Here is a 20,014-nt window from a genome sequence, read left to right as displayed (position 1 = left end):
ATTATCAACGTTGGTCACTTGAAACGTGTTTTGGGAGTGTTACCCAGTGCAAATACGTGTTTGTTTTTTTTGTCACCCAGTCATGTCTTTTTCAAAACCTGCTGTGAAGAGAAAGGTTGGCGATGAGCACAGACAATTTCAGGAGACGTGGGAAACGGAATTTTTTTTGTAGCGCACAGGGGCATTCCGACGTGTCTAATATGCACAGATAAAGTTGCGGTGCACAAGGAGTATAACATCAGACGTCATTACTCAACTAGACATGCTGAGGAGTATGCAAAATACCAGGGAGATGAGCGAGAGGACCGGGTCGCCAAACTTAAAACATGTCTACTGAGGCAACAAGATTTTTTCAAGAAAGCAAGCAAAGAGAGTGGTGCAGCAGTCGAAGCTAGCTACATGGTGAGTGAGATGATTGCTGAGGCGGGAAAGCCATTCAAAGACGGCGAGTTCATCAAACAGTGCATGTTACAGGCTGCAAGTATAGTCTGTCTGGAAAAGAAAGGTCAGTTTAGCAACATCAGCCTTTCAGCCAACACAGTGGCAGAGCGCATTTCTGACCTGTCGGATAACATTTACGATCAACTGCGTGAGAAAGCTAGACATTTCCATTCATACTCAGTCGCTCTTGATGAGAGCACAGACGTCACTGACACTGCGCAGCTCGCAATATATGTCCGTGGTGTTGATGACAATTTTGACGTGATGGAGGATTTGCTCACAATAATTCCAATGCGTGGCCAGACCACCGGTCAGGAGATATTCCACCAGCTGTGTGATGCCATTGTGGATGCCGGCTTACTATGGAAGAGTTTTGCTGGAATAACAACCGACGGAGCGCCATCAATGACAGGGAGGAGAAATGGACTGGTGGCACTTGTTCAAAGAAAACTGGAAGAGGAGGGTGTGGAAGAGGCCATTGCTTTGCACTGCATTATCCATCAGCAGGCCCTTTGTAGCAAATGCCTTAAGTTTGACAATGTGATGTCTGACGTTGTGAAATGCATCAACCATATCAGATCCAGGGGCTTAAAGCACCAGCAGTTCCGCACCTTTTTGGAGGAAATAGAGTCAGCATATGAGGATGTGCTCTACTTCACCGAGGTACGTTGGCTTAGCAGGGGGGACGTCTTGAAGAGGTTTTTTGAGTTGAGAGCAGAAGTGAAAACCTTCATGGATAAGGATGGGATGGCTGTTCCTGTACTAAGTGATCCCAAATGGCTAATGGACTTAGCTTTTCTTGTTGGCATCACACAGGAGCTGAATGTACTGAACAAGAAGTTACAAGGCCAGGGCCAGCTTGTCAGTGTTGCATATGACAGTGTCAGAGCATTCTCCACAAAACTTGTGTTATGGAAAGCCCAGCTTTCTCAGACAGACCTCTGCCATTTCCCAGCATGCAAGGCGCTCATGGATTCAGGCACACCATTCAGTGGTGAGAAGTATGCTGATACCATTCTAAAGCTACAGGAAGAATTTGATCACAGGTTTGCAGACTTCAAGACACACAGAGCCACGTTTCAAATTTTTGCTGACCCCTTCTTCTTCGATGTGGAAGATGCCCCCCCGTGGTTCAGTTGGAGCTAATAGACCTGCAGTGCAGTTCTGAACTCAAAGCCAAGTTCAGGGAGGTTAGTGGAAAAACAGACAAGCTTGGACAATTTATGAGAGAATTGCCCCCCACGTTCCCTGAGCTCTCCAAGATGTTCAAGCGAATCATGTGCCTTTTTGGGAGCACCTATCTGTGCGAAAAGCTCTTCTCCACTATGAACTTTAATAAATCAAAGTTCAGGTCCAGACTTACAGATGAGCATCTTCGAGCCATACTGAGGGTCTCAGTTGCTTCCTCCCTCAAGCCAAATGTGGCTCAGCTGTGTAAGAGGAAGCGCTGCCAAGTCTCTGGCAGCAAGGAGTAGGAGGAAGTAAGAGAAACCTATGTTCTGAAGAACCGTTCATGTTCTGCATCTTCTGAATAGTTATTACTAAAGATTAAGAAGATTGGATCGGTTGTACTGTTTTTGGAATACTTGAAATCCTTTTTTTGTGGAATACTTGATGAGGCCCAGCCTCACCCAGACTCTACCTCCAGTAGCCCCCAGGTAAATTGAGTTTGAGATCCCTGATTTAGACGTTACAGATCATCCTTTTTCTTGTGGAAGATGTTTCCATCTGGCTGCACCTTCCAGGTCACTGTGGTGTTCTCCAACATGCCTTTTTCCTCCAGTTTCTGTTTGATCTGAGGATCAGAATCAGGATTTAATTACTCAAGCCAAAAAGAAAAGGAATACGTGTCACCGAGAAGACAAGAAATAATAAAAGGAGTAAAATTCTTGAGAATGAAAGAAATTTGAGAGTAAGAAATGCTAATATGGGTTTCTCCAAATTTCACAGACATCATGTGACTCACCTGATCTAAAATGGACGACTGCACAGCAGGATCAAACACACTCCAATCAGACTTCACCTGCAGTCTCATTATCTGACCCCTCGCTGGGTAAACTGTGGAACACACACACACACACACACACACACGCGCTTTAATTTCTCCATAATGTAAAGTTTTCCCTCTTCAGGACACTGCACCGTCTGAATGAATATTATGATATATGGCTTAACGAGTTCAATCTTAAATGAACATTAATTGCACAGACACTCCTTTATGTGTTAGATTTGATTACGTTATCATTTTGTTTATGGTATATTTATATTTTTATACAGTAAAATTTCACAATCATATTACTAAATGACTTTTTGCACCAAGTGAAAAATTGTTTAATTTGAACTTCGTCTCCTTTCGTCTTCTTGTGCCGTCATTTGCTCGTGAACTGTGAGCTACTTTCTGCTGCATTCAAATATTTTAATGAGCTCTCATCAACCATCCCTTTACTTTATTATCTCAAGGGAAGTTTGCTCGATATAGCGGTAAATTTCTGAGAGACAGTTTACCCAGAAGCCACTGAACACCAACAAATTGTAGATGAAGGTGTTTATAAGCATAAAAAGGAGCATTTATTATTATTATTATTATTATTATTATTATTATTATTATTATTATTACTACAACAGCCTTGCGGCTGCATTCTGAACCATATGGAGACGAGCAAGAGATCACTGAGGAAGACCCGAGTACAATGAATTACAATAATCTATCCATGATAACAGCATGAACATTTTTTTTCAAAAAAGAAAATGACAAAGACAAAACTTAGATAGATTAATAATTACTTTTTGACTTGAAATTAGAAGCAATAGCAGAGAAAACAGAAGACTCACTGGTGTGACAGAAGAAATAGTGCAGGTAGGTGCATTGTTCATCATAGAACAGTCCGTTATTAACCACTGCACAGTACTCGTAACCCCCAGCGTTATCAGGTTGTCCAGGAGCCCATGGGATGTTTGAAGCGTTGGTCCCGTCTGACCACTTCCATGTGCCTATGTAAAGACCAATCCAGGAATAACCCTGGATATTCCTCACCTGGTCTAACATCATGTTGTCTGAACTGTTAAGAGAGCTGGCCAAGTCTGTGTGATGTGTTCGGCAGTAAGTTTGAGCTTGAGGCCAGGTCAGCAGAGGACTTCTGATTCCGATGAACCTGGCAGCACCACTGAAATTAGCTGTGAAAAAATAAATAAACAAAAGTCACGTCTCTGTCTCACAGACAATATGATACCAAGATACAACCCAAAATGTGAAAAACCAGCCATCAAACCAAGACTAGGCAAATTAACATCAGGATATTGACTCACCATTGTAGCATATGAAGGGGTTTAGTTCTGTACATTGGTCATCCAACCATTCACCATATATACCTATTATACCACATGTTTCTTTTCCACCAGAATTATCAGGCTGTCCTCTGCACCAGTAGGTATAACTGACATTCAGTGGGACATCGTTTAAGGACTAGCGCCAGCTATTGAGATCACTGTACAATCCGACCCAGGCAGATGTTGCCAGACCTTTGCTTGCTGCTTCTTTCTCAAATCGTAGCCAATCAGTATCACTCAGGATGGTTGCCAGGTCAGTGTACATCACCCTGCAGTAATTCTGTGCATCAGGCCAGGTCACCCGTGTCATCATCAGGTTATAATTGTGAGGGACGGTTCTCAGGACGGATACAGTGACTGGGACCAGACCTGCTGGTGATGATGTATTTTATGAAACACACAGTAAACTTTAACTGGTGAATATCTGAATATAGATAATCCTAATGGCTAAATTAAAGAATTAGCAATGTATAATTAACAATTCCATCCTGCAGTTCAGTTCAGTGCACATTAATGAGTGGTTTATAAAAATGCTCTCACCAGTGAGAAACAGGAGAAACAGATTCAGCTTCATGATGGACGGACAGCTGAGGAGTCAGAAAAAAAATCACAATCTGAAGGACAAAATAAAAGTCTGTAAGTATCAAATACAAAGTGATTTATTTGTGCAACTTTGTAAATGATTCTCTAATCAAGCTTTCCATCATGATCAGGTGTCAGGTTAGAGCCGATAAGCTTGCGGGACTACAGCATCCATCAGCACTGCTCATGTTCACGTCACTCACCAAGTCACATGATCACAAACACCTGGAGCAGGTTTACGCACAATGCAGCACTAGTATTTAACTCACATCTGTATAGCGCTCGGTCTAGTGTCTGTTGTAAGTAAGGTTGTTGTGGTTGATTTTCTGATCCATGCCATGTTCATGTTTATTCCATGTCTTGTCTTGTTTGTGTTTATGTTACTGTACATAGTCCTAGTCTTTGTTCACATGAGTTTCACTCTCAATAAAATACTCTGCACTCGTTTCCTTCTCCAAACCACCATGACTTAATGAAAGAAGAATTAAGATCCTCGTTGTAGTTCTGGACAGGAAGAGACCGTCTGATGGACGGTCAGCACACACTACTTTGACTGACAGTTTGACAGAAAGTGTATGATATAACTACTTACGTGGTCAGTCAGATTTAAGAGAACATATTACATATACTTTACATAAAATACTAAGTCAGATTTCCTGTTCCTTTCTTCTGAAATTTCAATTGCATTGTGTTTATCTGGAACTGAAAGTTCCTTTCCTCTGAACTTTCATTTGCATTGTGTTTATCTGGAACTTGAAGCTTCTGAGGTAAAAACCAATTTAGGCAAATTGTCACTTGGATGTAAATCACTGCTCCAAGACAAGGAGACCTGGCCTCTGAAAAGAACTTTACTTTTGTCCTAAAGCTAAATTATTTCTGTATCAAAACAATTATATAAATTTAATACATTTTACTCGAGCAAAAAGTGAATTTATTCAGTGCATAAATCCTGATATTTATTAAAAAATTCATAATGTCACACACTAAAGTTGCACAGTCTTACCAGTAAAGAAACAACAGATAGTGAAACTACACAAACCCAAAGAGATGCAGTTTAGTGTGAAAACTGAAATTTATTACATTTTTTTATTTGACCTTAAACGCATTGCATTTTGGATTAAAAAGGTGAAATTTCAATGTGTTCAATATTTACTACAAGAGATTCTGAACTGTTTCTAGGTCACCATTTAACTTGAAGCAAATTTGTGCTATGGATCACCTGAACTCTATATTAATTCTTATCTCTTCCACTGAAGCACCTGTTCAGACGACACTGATGGATTTGTTCTGACGTGGATCATACGTTTTTACACAAACTTGTGGAGTCTTGAGCTCGAGTGCACGCGGTCATTAAAGAAAAACCAGGACGTAGCAACTACTAAAGAATTCTGAAATGTTTCCAAGATTCTATTTTTCTTTTTTGGACCCCACTGTATGTACTTTGAAACAACTTCATTGAAATTAAAATATATTCATTTCAGTATTCAGTAATTTATATGTACTCCTTGTACATGTTTAAGATGTTACAGCATTTAAACAGTGTATTTAATAGAGAGCTCAAAGAAGACCGATCTGAACGTGCAAAGTATTATCAGCAAGTGTGGGGATTAAAATGAGCGTAATCCAAGTACAGTAAAGAATTAAAATAAGGGAAAGCATCTGGAGGTTGACTAAGAGCAATCAGTCAGTATTTCCATGTTGTAGTTTTTTAAGCAAGCAGACTCGTACCCTAGGGAAATCAGGTCTCCACACTGTAAATTCCTGACGTTCCGAAAGGTTTGCATAAGAGATCTGAAATGTGAAGATGTTCCTACCCAGATACGATTTACAGAACATCACTTGCAGCAAAGATCAGAAATGTACAGAGCTACTGAAGAAGCAACAGCCTTCAAATCTTCCCTTCACAGGTATGAAGTGTTTCACTTGTTTTTACGTGCATGGGGAAAAGCATATCCTGTAAGATATTGATGATAAAACACTGCACAGTCTCTGAAGTGATCAGGAGTCCTGTATGAACATTTCTCTACATTAAAAATGAGTCGTATGCAGACGCCGTGATTTACGGTAAAAATGTGAGACTCGGTTGGACGATTATTGTGTTGTATATTTGATACTTTATATTATTTATACTTTCTAAATATTCATTATATTCTATTTCAGTCCTAAAGTTATGTCTCTGGCAGATTAAGATACACTGAGATTATGGCGATATTAGCATAAAAATATTTCTATTATTTAAACGATTATTATTGTGGGATTTTTCCTTTTAAGGTCTTAGACTTCATGAATGAATTGTTGCTTCTCTTCTTGTTTGCACATTAATCATGATGAGATGATCTTGTAATGTTGCCCCTATCAGTACTTTTAAATGGACACAAACCTTCTGTGACTCCCACAGCTACTTGTCCATCATGAAGATAACTCTTTTTCTTTCGTGTCTCACTGGAAAGTGGATTTTATTTATTTATCCACTCACTGCAAAAAAATCTAAACAAGTGTAAATATCTTGAACAAAGGAAAAGTTCTCATATTATGAGATTATTATTTAACAACTTTTAAGCGTATTTCCAGACACTTTACATTTCAGCTTAAAATCACCTTCATTACATTGGCAAATAATTTAGCTTCTTTATAAAAAAAAATAATATACGTGTGTGTGTGTGAAAAATCAACCACAACAACCTTACTTACAACAGACACTAGACCGAGCGCGCTATACAGATGTGAGTTAAATACTAGTGCTGCATTGTGCATAAACCTGCTCCAGGTGTTTGTGATCATGTGACTTGGTGAGTGACGTGAACATGAGCAGTGCTGATGGATGCTGTAGTCCCGCAAGCTTATCGGCTCTAACCTGACACCTGATCATGATCATGATGGAAAGCTTGATTAGAGAATCATTTACAAAGTTGCACAAATAAATCACTTTGTATTTGATACTTACAGACTTTTATTTTGTCCTTCAGATTGTGATTTTTTTTTCTGACTCCTCAGCTGTCGGTCCATCATGAAGCTGAATCTGTTTCTCCTGTTTCTCACTGGTGAGAGCATTTTTATAAACCACTCATTAATATTACACACATTAATATTGCACTTACCTCTAACCCTATTTATATCTGATTTTACTAAACTGTAAATAAACAATAACTTTATATTACTCTGCCTTTATCATTTGCTGTCTTTTTATTTTTCAATTTCTAACTTTCTCTATTTTACTGACTTTAACAAGTTTACTAATTTATTTATTTTACTCATAAAGTTTTATTTATTTTTTTTACTCTTACAAAACTGTCACAAACTACTATAATTCTTTGATTTATTTATATTTGTTTTAGCTAAACTGTTCACGTCTGGGATACCGGTAGTTTCAGCACTTACTGAAATCATTTCAAATATTTATAATAAATTTCATGAGAAATTATAGAATTATAAAAAAATTTTACTCATGAATTATTATTATTTTTTTTACTCTTACAAATCTGTCAAACTACTATAATTCTTTGATTTATTTACATTTGTTTTAGCTAAAATGTTCATGTATGGTCTACTGGTAGTTTCAGCACTTACTGAAATCATTTCAAATAATTATCACTAATTTCATAAGAAATTACAAAATTATATAAAAAATAAATAAATATAGCTTCGAAATTAAAGACATAACATTTAATTGATAAACTTTGTAAAATAAATAATAAAAGTGATTTGGTGAAGAGGCTGGTAGATGAGATGAAGCCCACCAGAGGCAGTTCCTCCCTGGACCACGAGAGGGCACCGACACTCACTGTGTCGAACTTCTTCTTCTGTTGTTTCCCCCATTTCCTGTTATGATCAGTCACAATGGTGTTATATTTCTTATTAGACTCCTTATTCCCTGTGTTCCCTCTTTGTTTGTCGGTGCATTAAGTTTGAGTTTGAGTTTGAGTTCGTGTTTGTGTTTTTGTGATTAGTGAGATTTTGGTTATTGTTTGCCCCGTGTTTAGATTTAAGGTTTTCGCACAATAAGGATTTCATTTACATTTATTCAGTTTTCTGCATGCAGATTTATTTTATATGCCATGTGCACTGAACTGAACTGCAGGATTGAATTGTTAATTATACATTGCTAATTCTTTAATTTAGCCATTAGGATTATCTATATTCAGATATTCACCAGTTAAAGTTCACTGTGTGTTTCATAAAATATAATATCACCAGCAGGTCTGGTCCCAGTAACTGTATCCGTCCTGAGAACCGTCCCTCCCAAATATGATCTGATGCTGACACTGGTGACCTGGCCTGATGCACAGAGTTACTGCAGGGTGATGTACACTGACCTGGCAACCATCCTAAGTGATACTGATTGGCTACGATTTGAGAAAGAAGCAGCAAGCAAAGGTCTGGCAACATCTGCCTGGGTCGGATTGTACAATGATTTCAGTAGCTGGCGCTGGTCCTTAAACGATCTCCCACTGACGAGTGTCACTTATACCAATTGGAGCACTGGACAGCCTGATAATAGTGATGGAAAAGATGCATGTGTTCTAATAGGTTACTATAATTCATGGTGGGATGAACAATGTACAAGACTACTGCCTTTCATATGCTACAATGGTGAGTCAATATCCTGATGTTAATTTGCCTAGTCTTGGTTTGATGGCTGGTTTTTCACATTTTGGGTTGTATCTTGGTATCATATTGTCTGTGAGACAGAGACGTGACTTTTGTTTGTTTATTTTTTCACAGCTAATTTCAGTGGTGCTGCCAGGTTCATCGGCATCAGAAGTCCTTATATGACCTGGCCTCAAGCTCAAACTTACTGCCGAACACATCACACAGACTTGGCCAGCTCTCTTAACAGCTCAGACAACGACATGTTACTGCAGGTGAAGAAGATCCAGGGTGATTCCTGGATTGGGCTTTACACAGGCACTTGGAAGTGGTCAGACGGGACCAACGCTTCAAACATCCCATGGGCTCCTGGAGAACCGGATAATTATTGGGGTTACGAGTACTGTGCAGTGGTTTATAACGGACTGTTCTACGATGAACGATGCGCCAACCTGCACTATTTCTTCTGTCACACCAGTGAGTCTTCTGTTTTCTCTGCTATTGCTTCTAATTTCAAGTAAAAAGTAATTATTAATGTATAACAAATGCTCCTTTTTATGCTTATAAACACCTTCATCTACAATTTGTTGGTGTTCAGTGCCTTCTGGGTAAACTGTCTCTCAGAAATTTACCGCTATATCGAGCAAACTTCCCTTGAGATAATAAAGTAAAGGGATGGTTGATGAGAGCTCATTAAAATATTTGAATGCAGCAGAAAGTAGCTCACAGTTCACGAGCAAATGACGGCACAAGAAGACGAAAGGAGATGAAGTTCAAATTAAACACAATTTGTTTTCATTTGGTGCAAAAAGTCATTTAGAAATATGACTGAAATTTTACTGTATAAAAATATAAATATACCATAAACAAAATGATAACGTAATCAAATCTAACACATAAAGGAGTGTCTGTGCAATTAATGTTCATTTAAGATTGAACTCGTTAAGCCATATATCATAATATTCATTCAGACGGTGCAGTGTCCTGAAGAGGAAAAACTTTACATTATGGAGAAATTAAAGCGTGCGTGCGTGCGTGCGTGCGTGCGTGTGTGTGTGTGTGTGTGTGTGTGTGTGTGTGTGTGTGTGTGTTCCACAGTTTACCCAGCGAGGAGTCAGATAATGAGACTGCAGGTGAAGTCTGATGGGAGTGTGTTTGATCCTGCTGTGCAGTCGTCCATTTTAGATCAGGTGAGTCACATGATGTCTGTGAAATTTGGAGAAACCCATATTAGCATTTCTTACTCTCAAATTTCTTTCATTCTCAAGAATTTTGCTCCTTTTATTATTTCTTGTCTTCTCGGTGACACGTATTCCTTTTCTTTTTGGCTTGAGTAATTAAATCCTGATTCTGATCCTCAGATCAAACAGAAACTGGAGGAAAAAGGCATGTTGGAGAACACCACAGTGACCTGGAAGGTGCAGCCAGATGGAAACATCTTCCACAAGAAAAAGGATGATCTGTAACGTCTAAACGCTCACCTTCAAGTCAAGCAGATTTCAAACTGACTGAAATGTTATTTAACCTACAACATTTAAGCTTTAATCAGTAGGCAGTGTCAGAGGACAAGATTAGCCAGAAGTAGAGGAATAAACGTATTTAATTGCTCTGATTGGAACACGCCCACTTTGACTTTGCAACCGAAATTTTAAAGTCAGATTTCACTGCAACTTTTTAATATTGAACATGTTCAGCTTTTGCTGCAAGAGGCCACTGAACACAGTGATGAGGAGAAAGTCAGAGAGGGTATGTTCAATACTGGGTTTAATGCATCAGTGTGTTGTAGTAAAGAATAATTCTTATATAGAATATAGTGAATGTAACAGAACCTGTAAATACACTGTGTGTACTCTGAACAGTCATATATAATGCACTTGCCACTATTACTGTCATTTATTTCTTCCACATCTACAGTTATAAATATATACTCATTTCTTGTATTTTGTTTCTATTTTCTGTATCTAAAGGCATTAATAATATACATTAATATCATCAATAAACAATTTTAAATATAAACCTCTTGTAACTATTTCGTAGTCAGAATTCAGAAAGGTGTTCTATAAAATGTAATTCTACAATTAATATTAACTGCAATACTTACATTGACCAGAAGTCGGCAGTAGAACAATCGGTAACACAAACAAAACTGGAGGTGCTACAGATCCAAACACCAGATTTATTTCATTAGTAAAAATATACTTTCATGTAGACACATGCACTGAAAATCCTATTAGAACAATCATCATGACCACCATGACAGGTAAAGATCCTCCTACTTGTTCATCTGTTTGGTGAGCAGGTGATGAGGTTTGCATGTGACTGCTTCCAGTCTGCCTTGCTTTTATAACTTATAGAAAAAGAGCCACTGAGTTTGTGGAGTCTAATTTTCATCGGCTGTGACATGCAACTGCTGAAAGTTCAGAATGTTAATTTGTTGTATTTTGGATCTCTCTGATTTTAAATAGTAACTGGGTTGGTGAGTTGGTGTGAATCGCTCAATCACCTGCTTCCTGCCAACATCTGAAGGCTGCACTAGCTGAGTAACAGAAGTGTTGACTCCAAATCCCAGCACAGGCTCTCTGACTGCTGAACATAAGGAAATGTGGACAGTTTCGCACTGACATTAGGATTTAATGTAGTATTTAATTTGCAGGTTTGATTTACCCTCAACTGTGTAATAAGACACTCATTCTGGGTCGGCCACTTCTGGGAAGGTTCACTACTGTGCTGAATTGTTCCGGTTGGAGATAACGGCTCTCACTGTGGTTCTTTGGAGTCCCAGAGCCTTTGTATAGCTTTGTAACCCTTCTCAGACTGATGAATTTCCATCACCTTCTTCCTCATTTCTAGAATTTCTTTCATTTTTGGCATAGTGTGTTACTGGGTAAGACCTTTTAACCAACTTCATGCTGTTGAAAAAGTTCTATTTAAGTGTTGATGTGATTGAACAGGGTGTGCAGTAATCAGGCCTGGTTGCGTCTAGTCCAGCTGAACCCCATTATGAACGCAGTTCCATAGATTTGGGGAATTAGTAACTATGGGGGGCAAATACATTTTCACACAGGCCCGTTGCACAGCAGTGAAAGGTCATTAAGGTCATCTGATCAAGGTTTACTCTCCCTGTCTAGGGCTAGGCTGAAAATAAAAGGTGATTGTGCTTTTTCAGCGTATGCGGTAAATTATTAAAGTAATGTGCTTCTGTAAAGCCTTCCGTTATATATTTAATGTTCCTGCTCAACTGAGGTGTTCGACAGCATCTTACAACTCATGTGTTTACTATTACTTTTAATTCTATTTTACTTTTTGTTATTATTATTACAGTGAATTATTTTGTAGCCTTTGGTTTCAAAGTGCTATATAAATAAAGTTTTACTTACTTTACTTACTAGTTTACTATATTATTGTGCTGCGATCATAGATTTAGACTCAGTGGGGGACCTGCACACTTTGAGACCCACAGCAGGAAACACACTCAGATCAGTTATCAAACTCACTCTTGTTAATATTTCATGATTAAAGTTAATATTCTGCAGCTGGTTTCATCAGCAACATGTTCATGCGTTGTGTGCACTACAGACTTTGACCACAAGGTGGAAGCGAATCACAAAGCAAATCATGAACGGGTTGTGGAGGATTGATATGACCCAAATAATCATTTTCTAACACCAAAGTTCATCAATTCTTTCATTTTGTACATACACAGAGGTATTTTATTAATTATTCATTATTCTTAATTATTTTATTAATTAATTGTACAGTTTTGAAGACATGAATGGCTGAGAGGATCAGGAGGAGCTTCTTCCTTCAGGCCATCAGACTCCTCAACACGGAAATGTCCACCATACAGATCCTTTAGGACTCCATAAAGACTCTCCAGTCACACTGCAATCCACTGATACACTGCGCTTTGTACTGATACTACACGTAACATTCTGCACATTCTGTACCCCTTTTTGCACATTCCTGTACATATATTTCATATTTCTTGTCTTATTTCTTATTTGTAATTATTTCTTATTCATTTCTATTTTTATTTTTTAAATTCTTGTAAACTGTACAGAAACAGAAAGTGTTTTGTGGAGCGGTGATTATATTATACTCATTTAAAAGAAAGCATTTTGCTGTAAATAATGTTAGCTGCCTGAAGTTTGAGGAGATTTCTTATTTGCTTTGGTTTTTTCAGCCGTCATCGTGCCACGTTTGCTCATCAGTGTGTAAAATTTACACATATCAAGCACAGATTGCTGCCAAGACAGGAAACATGAATTTGAGCTATTTAAAAGAAAACTCCACCATATAACCTTTCAGCTGGATCAGCTTAGTCTTATACACCAAAATACTGCACAGCATCTAGTTACACCAAGCACTTCTACAAGAACCTTAAAGGAACACTCCAGCCAAAATAAATCATGTAAGCAATGACACAGCTGTTGTAAACATGCCTCCTCGAGTCCTCCAGTGATGACACAGCAGGCTCATACAGTACTGGAACACCAGGCTGAATTACACGATTGGATTGTAAAAAGTACAGACGTCTTTAACTTGGCCATATTCATGCTGTATATTCACCAGCGTAGCTTTACGGTGCATATCATGCAATAAAATATCAGCAACAGGCCTCGTCCCAGATGCAGATCTACAAAAGTAGGATTAGGATTGAATGTGCGTAGCTCTGGCTTTGTGGAGCCACAAGTTCATAATGATAAACATTTCCTGGATTGTGCTGTGTAGACTGGTGACTTTTTCTCCAGGTTAAATATGAAGTTCTTTGTAGAAGCAAATGTGAGGGCTTGTCTTACAGCTAAACGCAACCTCAGAGGAGCATGTTTGCTAGTAAAATTTATTAAAAACATCTATTCTTCCTGTCTTGGATGACAAAATGAACCCAAACATACCATACAGACCATCTCTAGAGGTTCTTTGCATACAGTTTACTTGTGGGCTGTTTTAGAGGGGTCCAAGTTCACACTCTGGATGCACCAATATTAAATTCTACAGGATTATAAATAACTAGCAGTTTCACAGATTAATGGTATTGTCATGTCAAAGCAAACTAGCAGCTCAATTTCCCATAATGCACCACGAACTACAAACATGGCCGATGACTACAACTCCCAATGGAACACAGACAAGGCACCTTCTCCTGAGGACTAATCACACACACCTGTTCCCGATCACACTGACAATCACAAAACACTACTTAAGAGACTGCTCAGTCACATCTTCTATATTTTACCAAGCCCTGCCATTGTTTTGCTTATTCTGGGTTTGAGTCTGCTTTGCATTGGGGGTTGATTTCTGCCTTACCTGCTCTAGCCTGTTTGTCTGATTGCCGGATCGCTGCAGGTCTTTATTTATGTCTTTTGCCATGTGCTCTGGATATTATAATCTTTATTAAAGCTCTTAACTGCAATTGCATTCATCCTAACCCTCATTATGGGACAAGTATCACCATATTCTAGTAATATTGACGTTTAACAGCAAAATCCACCCTGAGAAGGGTTACAAAGCTATTTCAAAGGCTCTGGGACTCCAAAGAACCACAGTGAGAGCCGTTATCTCCAACCGGAACAATTCAGCACAGTAGTGAACCTTCCCAGAAGTGGCTGACCCAGAAAGAGTGTCTTATTACACAGTTGAGGGTAAATCAAACCTGCAAATTAAATACTACATTAAATCCTAATGTCAGTGCAAAACTGTCCACATTTCCTTATGTCCAGCAGTCAGAGAGCCTGTGCTGGGATTTGGAGTCAACACTTCTGTTACTCAGCTAGTGCTGCCTTCAGATGTTGGCATGAAGCAGGTGATTGAGCGATTCACACCAACTAACCAACCCAGTTACTATTTAAAATCAGAGAGATCCAAAATACAACAAATTAACATTCTGAACTTTCAGCAGTTGCACGTCACAGCCGATGAAAATTAGACTCCACAAACTCAGTGGCTCTTTTTCTAGAAGTTATAAAAGCAAGGCAGACTGGAAGCAGTCACATGCAAACCTCATCACCTGCTCAGATGAACAAGTAGGAGGATCTTTACCTGTCATGGTGGTCATGATGATTGTTCTAATAGGATTTTCAGTGCATGTGTCTACATGAAAGTATATTTTTACTAATGAAATAAATCTGGTGTTTGGATCTGTAGCACCTCCAGTTTTGTTTGTGTTACTGATTGTTCTACTGCCGACTTCTGGTCAATGTAAGTATTGCAGTTCATACTATCTGTAGAATTACATTTTATAGAACACCTTTCTGAATTCTGACTACGAAATAGTTACAAGAGGTTTATATTTAAAATTGTTTATTGATGATATTAATGTATATTATTAATGCCTTTAGATACAGAAAATAGAAACAATACAAGAAATGAGTATATATTTATAACTGTAGATGTGGAAGAAATAAATGACAGTAATAGTGGCAAGTGCATTATATATGACTGTTCAGAGTACACACAGTGTATTTACAGCTTCTGTTACATTCACTATATTCTATATAAGAATTATTCTTTACTACAACACACTGATGCATTAAACCCAGTATTGAACATACCCTCTCTGACTTTCTCCTCATCACTGTGTTCAGTGGCCTCTTGCAGCAAAAGCTGAACATGTTCAATATTAAAAAGTTGCAGTGAAATCTGACTTTAAAATTTCGGTTGCAAAGTCAAAGTGGGCGTGTTCCAATCAGAGCAATTAAATACGTTTATTCCTCTACTTCTGGCTAATCTTGTCCTCTGACACTGCCTACTGATTAAAGCTTAAATGTTGTAGGTTAAATAACATTTCAGTCAGTTTGGAATCTGCTCGACTTGAAGGTGAGCGTTTAGACGTTACAGATCATCCTTTTTCTAGTGGAAGATGTTTCCATCTGGCTGCACCTTCCAGGTCACTGTGGTGTTCTCCAACATGCCTTTTTCCTCCAGTTTCTGTCTGATCTGAGGATCAGAATCAGGATTTAATTACTCAAGCCAAAAAGAAAAGGAATACGTGTCACCGAGAAGACAAGAAATAATAAAAGGAGCAAAATTCTTGAGAATAAAAGAAATTTGAGAGTAAGAAATGCTAATATGGGTTTCTCCAAATTTCACAGACATCATGTGACTCACCTGATCTAAAATGGACGACTGCACAGCAGGATCAAACACACTCCCATCAGACTTCACCTGCAGTCTCATTATCTGACCCCTCGCTGGGTAAACTGTGTAACACACACACACACACACACACACACACACACACACACACACACACACACGCTTTAATTTCTCCATAATGTAAAGTTTTCCCTCTTCAGGACACTGCACCGTCTGAATGAATATTATGATATATGGCTTAACGAGTTCAATCTTAAATGAACATTAATTGCACAGACACTCCTTTATGTGTTAGATTTGATTACGTTATCATTTTGTTTATGGTATATTTATATTTTTATACAGTAAAATTTCACAATCATATTTCTAAATGACTTTGCACCAAATGAGAACAAATTGTGTTTAATTTGAACTTCATCTCCTTTCGTCTTCTTGTGCCGTCATTTGCTCGTGAACTGTGAGCTACTTTCTGCTGCATTCAAATATTTTAATGAGCTCTCATCAACCATCCCTTTACTTTATTATCTCAAGGGAAGTTTGCTCGATATAGCGGTACATTTCTGAGAGACAGTTTACCCAGAAGCCACTGAACACCAACAAATTGTAGATGAAGGTGTTTATAAGCATAAAAAGGAGCATTTGTTATTATTATTATTATTATTATTATTATATCATAGCATTTTATTTTCACTTCCTTCTTTTGGCATCTAAAGATTTTCAAAAATCTGATTTTTTTTTCCAAAGAAAATACAGAAAATGACAAAGACAAAACTTAATACATTTTTGATGTGATATTAGAATAAGAGAAAACAGAAGACTCACTGGTGTTACAGAAGAAAGAGTGCAGGTTGGTGCATTGTTCATCGTAGAACAGTCCGTTATTAACCACTGCACAGTCCTCGTAACCCCCAGCATTATCAGGTTGTCCAGGAGCCCATGGGATGTTTGAAGCGTTGGTCCCGTCTGACCACTTCCAAGTGTCTTTGTAAAGCCCAATCCAGGAATCACCCTGGATATTCTTCACCTGCAGTAACATGTCGTCGTCTGAGCTGTTCAGAGAGCTGGCCAAGTCTGTGTGATGTGTTCGGCAGTAAGTTTGAGCTTGAGTCCAGGTCAGCAGAGGACTACTGATGCCGATGAACCTGGCAGCACCACTGAAATTAGCTGTGAAAAAATAAATAAACAAAAGTCACGTCTCTGTCTCACAGACAATATGATACCAAGATACAACCCAAAATGTGAAAAACCAGCCATCAAACCAAGACTAGGCAAATTAACATCAGGATATTGACTCACCATTGTAGCATATGAAGGAGTTTAGTAGTGTACATTGTTCATCCCACCATGAATTAAGGTAACCTATTAGACCACATGCTTCTTTTCCACCAGCATTATCAGGCTGTCCAGTGCCCCAATTGGTATAAGTGACACTTGTCAGTGGGAGATCGTTTAAGGACCAGCGCCAGCTATTGATGTCTTTGTACAATCCGACCCAGGCAGATGTTGTCAGACCTTTACTTGCTGCTTCTTTCTCAAATCGTAGCCAATCAGTATCACTTAGGATGGTTGCCAGGTCAGTGTACATCACCCTGCAGTAATTCTGTGCAACAGGCCAGGTCACCGGTGTCATCATCAGGTTATAATTGTGAGGGACGGTTCTCAGGACGGATACAGTGACTGGGACCAGACCTGCTGGTGATATTATATTTTATGAAACACACAGTGAACTTTAACTGGTGAATATCTGAATATAGACAATCCTAATGGCTAAATTAAAGAATTAGCAATGTATAATTAACAATTCCATCCTGCAGTTCAGTTCAGTTCAGTGCACACGGCATATAAAATAAATCTGCATGCAGAGAACTGAATAAATGTAAATGAAAATCTTATTGTGCGAAAACCCTAAAACTAAACACGGGGCAAACAATAACCAAAATCTCACTAATCACAAAAACACAAACACAAACTCAAACTCAAACTTAATGCACCGACAAAAAAAGAGGGAACACAGGGAACTTAAATAAGGACTCTAATAAGAAATATAACACCGGTGTGACTGATCATAACAGGAAATGGGGAAACAACAGAAGAAGGAGTTCGACACAGTGTCGGTGCCCTCTCGTGGTCCAGGGAGGAACTGCCTCTGGTGGGCTTCATCTCATCTACCAGCCTCTTCACCAAATCACTTTTATTATTTATTTTACAAAGTTTATCAATTAAATGTTATGACTTTAATTTCGAAGCTATATTTATTTATTTTTTATATAATTTTGTAATTTCTTATGAAATTAGTGATAATTTTTTGAAATGATTTCAGTAAGTGCTGAAACTACCAGTAGACCATACATGAACATTTTAGCTAAAACAAATGTAAATAAATCAAAGAATTATAGTAGTTTGACAGATTTGTAAGAGTAAAAAAAATAATAATAATTCATGAGTAAAATTTTTTTATAATTCTATAATTTCTCATGAAATTTATTATAAATATTTGAAATGATTTCAGTAAGTGCTGAAACTACCGGTATCCCAGACGTGAACAGTTTAGCTAAAACAAATATAAATAAATCAAAGAATTATAGTAGTTTGTGACAGTTTTGTAAGAGTAAAAAAAATAAATAAAACTTTATGAGTAAAATAAATAAATTACTAAACTTGTTAAAGTCAGTAAAATAGAGAAAGTTAGAAATTGAAAAATAAAAAGACAGCAAATGATAAAGGCAGAGTAATATAAAGTTATTGTTTATTTACAGTTTATTAAAATCAGATATAAATAGGGTTAGAGGTAAGTGCAATATTAATGTGTGTAATATTAATGAGTGGTTTATAAAAATGCTCTCACCAGTGAGAAACAGGAGAAACAGATTCAGCTTCATGATGGACGGACAGCTGAGGAGTCAGAAAAAAAAATCACAGTCTGAAGGACAAAATAAAAGTCTGTAAGTATCAAATACAAAGTGATTTATTTGTGCAACTTTGTAAATGATTCTCTAATCAAGCTTTCCATCATGATCATGATCAGGTGTCAGGTTAGAGCCGATAAGCTTGCGGGACTACAGCATCCATCAGCACTGCTCATGTTCACGTCACTCACCAAGTCACATGATCACAAACACCTGGAGCAGGTTTATGCACAATGCAGCACTAGTATTTAACTCACATCTGTATAGCGCTCGGTCTAGTGTCTGTTGTAAGTAAGGTCGTTGTCGTTGATTTTTCACACTCTCTCTCACACACACACACACACACACACACACACACACATATATATATATATATATATATATATATATATATATATATATATATATATATATATATATATATATACATATATACACATATATATATATACATATATACAGTATAAATACATATATACAGATATATTGTATGTATTTTTTAAAAGAAGCTAAATTATCAGCCAATACAATGAAGGCGATTTTAAGCTGGAATGTAAAGTGTCTGGAAATACGCTTAAAAGTTGTTAAATAATAATCTCATAATATGAGAACTTTTCCTTTGTTCAAGATATTTACACTTGTTTAGATTTTTTTGCAGTGAGTGGATAAATAAATAAAATCCACTTTCCAGTGAGACACAAAAGAAAAAGAGTTATCTTCACGATGGACAAGTAGCTGTGGGAGTCACAGAAGGTTTGTGCCCATTTAAAAGTACTGACAGGGGCAACATTACAAGATCATCTCATCATGATTAATGTGCAAACAAGAAGAGAAGCAACAATTCATTCATGAAGTCTAAGACCTTAAAAGGAAAAATCCCACAATAATAATCGTTTAAATAATAGAAATATTTTTATGCTAATATCGCCATAATCTCAGTGTATCTTAATCTGCCAGAGACATAACTTTAGGACTGAAATAGAATATAAGGAATATTTATAAAGTATAAATAATATAAAGTATCAAATAGACAACACAATAATCGTCCAACCGAGTCTCACATTTTTACCGTAAAT

The 20,014-nt window shown here is 37.6% G+C and overlaps 2 protein-coding genes across 2 annotated transcripts; one reads left to right on the top strand and one right to left on the bottom strand.

Moving 5' to 3' along the window:
• The first annotated feature begins 8,167 nt into the window (after nucleotides 1-8,167).
• On the top strand, nucleotides 8,168-11,002 carry LOC124626561 (C-type mannose receptor 2). Its single transcript, XM_053677585.1, has 4 exons — nucleotides 8,168-8,940; nucleotides 9,073-9,414; nucleotides 10,036-10,127; nucleotides 10,299-11,002. Exons 1-4 carry the CDS (start codon nucleotides 8,604-8,606, stop codon nucleotides 10,401-10,403), a joined length of 876 nt encoding a protein of 291 aa, XP_053533560.1. The 5' UTR covers nucleotides 8,168-8,603; the 3' UTR covers nucleotides 10,404-11,002.
• A 4,070-nt stretch (nucleotides 11,003-15,072) lies between these two features.
• LOC128629438 (putative C-type lectin domain family 20 member A) lies at nucleotides 15,073-18,133 on the bottom strand. The gene is made up of 4 exons (XM_053677586.1): nucleotides 17,329-18,133; nucleotides 16,855-17,196; nucleotides 16,045-16,136; nucleotides 15,073-15,873 (listed from the first exon to the last, which is right to left on the bottom strand). Exons 1-4 carry the CDS (start codon nucleotides 17,663-17,665, stop codon nucleotides 15,787-15,789), a joined length of 858 nt encoding a protein of 285 aa, XP_053533561.1. The 5' UTR covers nucleotides 17,666-18,133; the 3' UTR covers nucleotides 15,073-15,786.
• Nucleotides 18,134-20,014: the final 1,881 nt, after the last annotated feature.

The sequence above is a fragment of the Ictalurus punctatus genome, chromosome 29 (genome assembly GCF_001660625.3).
Source record: "Ictalurus punctatus breed USDA103 chromosome 29, Coco_2.0, whole genome shotgun sequence".
Classification (NCBI taxonomy): domain Eukaryota; kingdom Metazoa; phylum Chordata; class Actinopteri; order Siluriformes; family Ictaluridae; genus Ictalurus; species Ictalurus punctatus.
The sequence above is the reverse complement of the archived record's forward strand: the minus strand, read 5'-3'. Positions and strand labels throughout refer to the sequence as shown.

Bases quoted from the DNA above. Each gene is read 5' to 3' on its own strand.
- LOC124626561 (XM_053677585.1), top strand. From the start codon at position 8,604: ATGCTGACACTGGTGACCTGGCCTGATGCACAGAGTTACTGCAGGGTG. The intron at 9,415-10,035 runs GTGAGTCTTCTG...TGTGTTCCACAG, and splicing joins CTATTTCTTCTGTCACACCA to TTTACCCAGCGAGGAGTCAG. The intron at 10,128-10,298 runs GTGAGTCACATG...TCTGATCCTCAG, and splicing joins AGTCGTCCATTTTAGATCAG to ATCAAACAGAAACTGGAGGA.
- LOC128629438 (XM_053677586.1), bottom strand. From the start codon at position 17,665: ATGATGACACCGGTGACCTGGCCTGTTGCACAGAATTACTGCAGGGTG. The intron at 17,197-17,328 runs GTGAGTCAATAT...ATTTTTTCACAG, and splicing joins CTCCTTCATATGCTACAATG to CTAATTTCAGTGGTGCTGCC. The intron at 15,874-16,044 runs GTGAGTCACATG...TCTGATCCTCAG, and splicing joins AGTCGTCCATTTTAGATCAG to ATCAGACAGAAACTGGAGGA.